The following is an 8,173-nucleotide window of genomic DNA, read 5'->3' as shown; positions in this document are numbered from 1 at the left end:
TTTCAGATCTGCAGTGAATGCAGGATTGGCCCAACATCAGTTTTGGGCTTGCATGAAGTCCTGTTCCTCCTTGTGCATTCGCACCACAAACTGAAGGGTGCCAGGGGACATTGCTGGGTGTGTTGTTGGTGCTAAGTCATTAGCAAGCTCCTTGGTGTCCATTGGCTGAGAGTAAGCAGTATTTGGCCAGCAGGCCTTGGGAGATGTCTGGAAGGGCACAAGGGCCAGATGCTGTTCCTCATGGACTGTCTGCATCTCCTGGGTGTGCTGAAGGCCTGGCAGGGGCCAAGGAACACCCTTGTCCCATGTGTGTGCAGAAGCTGGGAGGCTGCTTAGCACCTGCGCAGCTAAGGAAATCTGTGCAGTAGCACCAGTAGAGCAGAAGATCATCAGAAAATGGCACACCAAAGGCAAGTTAGAAAGAAAGTGTGTTGAATAATGGTCATGATTTGAGACTGAAACAGCACAAGGGGTGAATTAGACTCCTAAATTCTCTGGGAGTCCAATTTGTGCTCTCACTTGCTGTAGGAGAGAGAAGACAGGAGTGGAAGGAGGTCTTTTTACTATGTGATGGCATAAGGCATTCCAAATGCCAAGCCTTGGGCAGTATATCTCAGCATAGCAAGCAGCAGGTCACTACTTCCTTATAAGAGGGCTGCTCCAAAAGTAATGTCTCCTATTTTATTGTTAGTCCATTACATCAGAGGTAAATGTTGGTCAGATAGCAATAGATGTTGAATCTTCCTAGCATCATTCTGACACATTTTGTTTTTGTGCAACAGATGGCAGCAGAGGAGCTGTCTGACAAAATGGAGTCTGACATAGAAATGTGTATGAGGCAAAGGTGTGTCACCATTCTCCATGCAGAGAAAATTTCAGCTTCTGACATTCAATACTTGCTGAACGTTTGTGGAACCAAGCACTGGATGTGAGCACAGTGAGGTGGTGGGTGGTCTGTTTCAGCAGTGGTAACATACACAGCATGGAGGTTCTTGTTCATCACTGGCAATAATGCACAGGTAACTATTAAAACATAGTGTTTTGTAGCTGAGAATTTGCTCTGTCAAAGACCATTATTGTGCTCTTTGATGTATTTTCAATGAAAATAAATAGAAGGCATTACTTTCAATGTGACTTAGGTGGAAACCCTTGAGGATAAGGAGCCCAAAAAAACATTTACTCTGAGAATCTAAGTTGAGATAGAGATTACAAGTCTGCCCTCAACTCACATAAGCTCCCAGGAAAATTACTTTGCATTGCTACACAGTTTTATTTGGACTCATTCTCATTTCCGTAAGAATATTCTTCTCCCACTCAAACTTATTAAAGCAAAATAATTTCAAACCAGTCATGGAATCAAAAATTAATCCCATGCTGAGTGTGGTATTATGATTGCTGGAGCAACGTCTACACACGGATCAAAGCCGGCATTTGGGTCAAGCACACCCTTGGCTGAGAAAGGCAGTGACACTGCCACTGCTCCCAGCTGAGCAAGAAGGTTGAATTTGACTTGATGGGTGTTGTTGGGATTTTGTGTGCCCTGGAGCACAGTCACCTACATTCTTCAGAGGCTGCATGTTACCTGTTGGGTTTGAAGAGCCATGAGGGTGAAGGTGAGATGAACAGGAACTCTTGCTGGGGTGAGCAAGACTTAAGCATAAAGCTTCCAGCAGGAGCACTGCCAACTTTAATTTTTGGCTTCCCTCTGTTTCTTGGAGCTGCAAAGTGAAGCCCTATATTGTGCTCCCGAAGCAGCTGATCAGCCGAGACTGCATGGAGCCATGCTCCCAGGCAGGCTACCATGTGAGCAACACTATCAAAGTGAGAGGCTTTCATCAGTGCCTCTTTGTTCTTCGTGGTACAAATTGCAAATTGCAGGAGGCCATTGGGCTTGTCTGATGCAAGTACTGATCTGGCTCCGGACAGTTTGCTGAGACTGATCTAATCAGCCCGGGCCTGGGTCACTCCAGGACCTCCTTGAAAAAAAAGATCCCAAAATGTCTGAAGAAAAGTGGTGTTGAGTGGCCAAATGATCTGGAGTTTGTTCTCATGGGCCTCTAGTTTCCTGCCTCAATCTCAGCTGACTGTAGATGAAGGTTTTGCTGCTGGTCTCATTCAGAAAAGAACACATATGGAAGTTGATGGCCTTTTCTCCTAATAAGCCTGCAAGCGTGAAGAAGACTTTTCAAGGGCTATTATATACCATGTTTTCCACTTCTCTGATAACTCCTACATAAACAGCACTCCTTTGCCTTTGGGGTTACACTTCACTTTGTGTTGTGACTTCAGGTTTAGCTTCAGCAAGCTAAAGGTGTTGATCTTTAGGATAGCTCCTTGCTGGCACAGGACTCAGGTGAACTTTTTTAGAGCATGCATCATCCATGATGTGTTGCCTGGGAGATCAAGGCCATGCATTCAGAGATCCAGCCAAGGCAAAGTTCAATAATTCCATTGCAGAAGAACACTTGACATGGCAGCTCCAACAGAAATTGTCAAATAACTTGGTAGTCTTGTTCCAAATGCAATCGAGCAAAGGCCCACTCCACATCACCCTGACCACAGAGCCACCTTGTCTGATGGAAAGTGCTGGGTAATGAGGAAAGGTCCTTTACTAATTAATCTGCAATTAGTCTGTAGCCAAAAGGCCTAGATCAGCTTCGTGCAAAATACCAGAGCCCTCCTACAGGAGTATGTAGTATTCCACAGGATTCATGTAGCCTAGAAATTCCAACCAGGATGCCTGGAGTGTCCATCATCTTTGGGAAACAATATGCCCAGTGTGACAGGGTAATGCAGCATTGCTCAGGGCTGGGTACCAGGAACACAAGGAGGAATAGGTAAGGGCATAGGAAAGCTTGGACTTGAGAGGGTCTTATCGGTCTTTTCGAACCTTAATAATTCTGTGATTCTAAGAGACAACTTTTGCAGGAACAATGTGAAGATACGGTTGGTGAAAATATGCCTGATTTCCTAAAACAACTGGAACACTGGTCCAGAGCAAGGCTTGATGGCCCCGGTAGTGGCGGGGCTGTGGTGAACTGAGGGTGTCCCTGCCCAAGCTGCCACAGCAGCTGTGGTGGACCTGGGGCCTTATCCCTGTTTTACATGGTATCTATGCAGTAATGAGGCACACTGAGGCAATAAATGAAAGCCTCCACTTTGTTCCCTCTTGGAAGTCAACAGAAAAGCAAACACCACAGTGGTAGTAATAGTCTGACATGAACTGCAACGGGTGAGTGAATTCTGTGAAGCTCCAACAGAAATCTGGATGCTGTGCATGTGGCCCATGCAATAGCTGAACCATCCCACCCAACCAGGCTGTGACCACCAGACGGGAGAACCTGGGACTGCAGTCTGCAAGGACTTCACGCTGTTTACATTATGTTTTTATGTGTCCAAGGAGATGTAACAACATCTCAGCATAAGACAGTTACAGACATTTGGGAATATAATCACAAGCTGCCAGGGCTGGAAATACCTCTTTTTTTTTTTTTTTTAATGTGTGATAGACAATGAGCAAAACATCATTTCTGGATCGTACAGGACTTTATTTACGTACGTGTGCGCTAAGACAGTGCAAGCAGCAGAGTTTTGACGTGGGACTCTCACAGCTCTGTTTTAGCCCAGCCCAACCTCCCCTTTTTCCCTAGAACAAAAACTTGTTGCTTGAAGTGGGAAGGCATTTCTTGACTTTATAAGAGGAAATCAGCTTTTAGAACACAGAAACATCCCTTGCTTTTGGCGTTGGCCCTATGTGACCAGGTTTCCTGTGACCTTTGGGCAAACCTGGGAACACCCCTGTTAGCGCCCACTCTGATGGCCACAGCAGCATTTTCATGTTGGATATCAGGACATTCTGCTCTGAAAGAGAGGTAATGCCTTGGCATAGGCTGCCCAAGGAGGTGGTGGAATTGCCATCCCTGGAGGAGTTCAAGAGCTGTGGAAGTGTGACACTGAGGGACGTGGTTAGTGGGCATGGTGGGGAATGGGTGGACTAGATGATCTTAGAGGTCTTTTCCAACTTTAATGTTTCTATGATTGCCATGTCTCTGCTATGGAAGTTGAAGGGGAAAATACTGACTGGATTCCATGGGCTGGGAAGGTTAATCACCCGGCAGACCTTCAAATCAGCTTCTTCCACAATGGGCAAAGCATAGCATTAACATTTAAAATTCTTCTGACCTCGTTCTGTTTTAATTTGCAATTAAACTCTCACATGGCACAAAAATCTGCTGAAAGTTGGCAGGCAAAGAATAGTAATGAGTATCCATCCATCGAAGTAGGAATTACAATGAAAAGGACTTCTGCAAAGTATAGATAACACAACATAATCACATCTTTTCAATGTTTACTGATGGTCCTCATTCTCACCACCTCTTGAGTGACTTTCCTCCAGAATTCCTCTGCAAAATCAACTTCTGCAAGATGTTGGAGGTGATCAGACAGATATTCATCACATGATAAAAATAAATCAATCAATAGCTGTGCCCCACCAAGTGGGAAGGAAGGAACATTGCTGGTTCAGTCACAACCAGCCAACTACACAGCAGCTAACAGCTGGAGGCATGCAGCCCTTCTCCACCCCGAGGACGGGTTATGTGGTTTCCTCTGTTTAGAAAAGAAAGGTTAAACGGTGTCAATCATTTTTTCCAATCTTTCCCAATTAAACATGAAAGTGCAGTGCTGAAGCTATCAGCTGAACTGGTTTTGCATTACCTCTTCACTTCCACTGTGTCAGGGCTTTGTTTTCTAAACATATAATATAAAGGCTTGGTCACATGCCCGGCATTCCTTAATCAGAGTACTCACCACTTCGCTCGTGATTTCAGTTACCTTAACAACAACATAAAGAAAAAGTCACTTTTTTTTCAAGCAGCAACTCTTTATTATTGGGAAAAACATTAGGACTTTACTTTTTTTTTTTTTCTTACATATATTTGATTTGAATAAAAATAATTTATTTTGTTTCTTATATTACATGAAAATAAAACAAGGACTGAATTTTGGAAGCAAGAAAACTTAAGACAAAACTTTTAGCTGCTGAGATGTAGGACTTGGATTTTTATTTTTTTAAACTCAAATAGAGAAACAATCACAATTATCATTCCAGTGAAGAAAATTAATCCATTTATAAAATATTTTGAAGTTTGAGAACAGCATATAGTTATATATACTAGAAAGCATTCATAAGATAGAGTGTGAGTTCTAACATGTTACCTAAAATATATAACTTCTCAGATTTTACACGGTCAAATACTTTAGACCATATTCCAGTGGAAAAACTCTACAAACCTATTACAATCCTTTTAAACTTCTTGTTGAATTAGGTTTTATTTCCTTCTGAGGAATTTTAAAATAATATTTCCAGCAGTAAAATATTGCTTATAAACTGGCGTGCAGAATTGTATTCACACTAACTCAGACAACTGCTGCTTTAAAATAACAGTGATAGAGAATCACTGATACAACAGCTGATGAAGAAGCTGATTTTGTGCTCAGACTGGTACAATTTGCCTGACATCTCTGTAAATTCAATAAAATGACTTTTTGGTCAGTAATACGAAATTAATGAGAATTATGCGTAATTCTGGGGTAGGATTACAGCGTTATGAGACAAAGGTTCTAATAATTAATCCAGTTCATATTATCTGACAAAGACTTTCAGCAGAAACATTGATTTCTTCTTCTTTTTTTCTTCTTAAAATAAGTGCAACATAGTTTAGCTTTTACTCCCTGGCTTACCACATGTCTTTTCAGTTGAATGCAAACATAGTTCAACTTTCCATTAAGTTCTAGAGCAACAAACACCATTCACATGAATGGAGTCTAGGAACGAAAAAGACAAAAAGGTAATTAGCATGTCAAGGTCTTGCTTTAGAACACAAATTAGTATATGTAGAAATACGTAGGATAAAAATGAGGTGGAATTTGAATAGGTGTTTACTTGCATTGGGTTCAGTATCAGATTTAATGTAACTGTCATAGTTACGGCTGTGTGATGGGCAGTAGAAAGCCATTCTTCACCAAATATAAGGACAAAATACTATCAATATGATCATCAAAACAATGTAACCTCAGAGGTCAGCTCCCTTCGAAAGGCCACTGGAAATGCTGGCTGGCATGCTGCTTGACAAACAAGCCAATGCCATCTAAAGGGACAATGTTGAGGCCTTTAAAAATAAACATTTAATTTTAGTATATTTTGGAGGATTTTGTTTTGTTTTGTTCTCGGCTTTTTATTTTTGTAACTGCTGTTTCCAGTACCATCTCGGAGGCTGAAACATTTCATTCCTTCCCCTGCCTGTTTTGTCATTTTCCACTTGGCAAATGCAAACCACCACACCCTGCTGTTCCTTACGCACAAGTCGCTGGTATTGCCTTTTTATTTTCCTTGTCTGTTTTCTGTATCGTCACTGGGATTTACAGCCCTGGAATGTGATTTCTGCACTAAAGCACTTTTCTTTCTTTCACTAAGGAATGCCTCAATTTGCAACCACAGCTCTGTAAAAATATTGTCCTTTTAAATAATGAGTGGGCAGTGGCTCTTTTGAGATAAAACAGTGATCAATTGGGAAAGCCAAGGAGACATTTTCGCCAGACTGCAATAGGTTTAAGATCAGGTGAAATTCTGGACCTAACCCATGCCATACATTTTCCCTTCTAATTTCAAAATTAGTTTCGGTTTTACCAAGTATTCTACTGGTATGAATAAAATTTTTGAAATTATGATGCATATTTGAGTTTTATGTATGTTTTACTTCTCTAAATATATTACTCATTTGTTTAATTCATTCAGGAATCTACCATATTGTCAGCCAACTACAGTAACCCAGAAATAAGTTCTGTACGTGGAAGAGGCTTAATCACTAAGCCACACCTTCCTACAAAGCTCCAGTACTTTTGATTGGTAAAAAGCATTTCTCATTGAAATAACACTGAAGTGGAGCCAAAGCCCTCCTCTATATACATTACTGTTAAGTTATTCAACTTTTCAGGACAAAACGCTGGTCACATTCAATGACAAAGTATACTATAATTTTCATGACAGCTCCAGAGGTAGCTCTGGTGGTACAACAGTGTATCTTGGGTCAAGCTTAGGTGTGAAATCCTTGAAGTTCCTGGATGCTTCAGTACCGAATACATCCAAAACTTTCCTGTTCATCAAAGCAAACCTGAGAAAGCACAGACATGAGAGAGTGAGCAGATCATTCATTTATTTATACAAAAAAAAAGCCAGCCCACCAACATTTGACAGATCTGATGACTAGTGCTTTGTGTAATTACGCTTTATAAAACATGACTTGTGTAAAAGCGGAAAGGAGAGAGCTCCTTTCTACTTTTAACTCCACAAAAAAAAGTCCAAACAAATACACTACAGCCTTTCCCACTGCAGCAGAGCAAGGTCTGGCCATGCCTAAGTCTGGATAACAATTTAATGGCTGTTATTTTCATCTCTTTACTCTTCAAAACCATTGAATGAATGACCTATGAAATGTCAAAATAAACTGCCTCTATAGAGAGTGTCAAAATTATTATTACAGACATCTGCTTTGGGTGAAGTAAATGAGCAGAATTACTATTCCCTCTTCTCTGTCAACTAAAACAATCTTAGGATTAGCACAAGAGAGAAAAATACAGCCAAAGCTGGACATCTGCACTGACATCATCTCCCACACCATGTTTGCACAGCCTCAGAGGTTGCCTGTGGATTGCTTCCAGGCATCCTCAGAGAGCTCCCCACAATGTCCAGCAGTGTGTTAAGTCACCTGATGTCCAGCTAACAGCGTGCTGTGTGCTGGGGTGTGTAGGTTCAACACGCCCCAGGGAATGATCTCTCTTCTATTTTTACAGTCTAGACAGAAGGAGAGACTCCTCTCAGTGCTGCCCCTCAGTTAAATAGGTCGTATCCAAAGGACTGACAGAAACTCCCAGTATTATCAAGACGTTACCTTTTATAGTCCCACTCATAAACTGCTCTTAGCACAGTTTTGATGCTTTGCTTCTGCCATATAGTGTGCCCACGTAATAATGCACACTTCACCAAACTGTATTTTTATAATTACACCAAAATCTATTTTAAAAGATAAGCATTTTAAGATACTGCAATGTAAATTCATGGTTAAAATCAGTGTAAATTATTCATTAGTTTTCAATGAAAAATATCCTTTTCCAA

At 41.2% G+C, this 8,173-nt stretch overlaps 1 protein-coding gene across 2 annotated transcripts in view; it reads right to left on the bottom strand.

The window, feature by feature from the left end:
- Positions 1–7,039: 7,039 nt before the first annotated feature.
- TMEM135 (transmembrane protein 135) overlaps positions 7,040–8,173 on the bottom strand; it is a gene marked incomplete at both ends in the record, with an annotated part of 164,805 nt that continues 163,671 nt past the window's right edge. For both annotated transcript variants that reach the window (XM_079549202.1, XM_079549203.1), the window contains one exon: positions 7,040–7,172. In XM_079549202.1, the coding sequence (XP_079405328.1) occupies positions 7,040–7,172 (133 nt within the window). The remainder of the gene's footprint in view (positions 7,173–8,173) is intronic.

The sequence above is a fragment of the Tetrao urogallus genome (assembly GCF_951394365.1).
Source record: "Tetrao urogallus genome assembly, chromosome: 1".
Lineage (NCBI taxonomy): Eukaryota > Metazoa > Chordata > Aves > Galliformes > Phasianidae > Tetrao > Tetrao urogallus.
The sequence above is the reverse complement of the archived record's forward strand: the minus strand, read 5'-3'. Positions and strand labels throughout refer to the sequence as shown.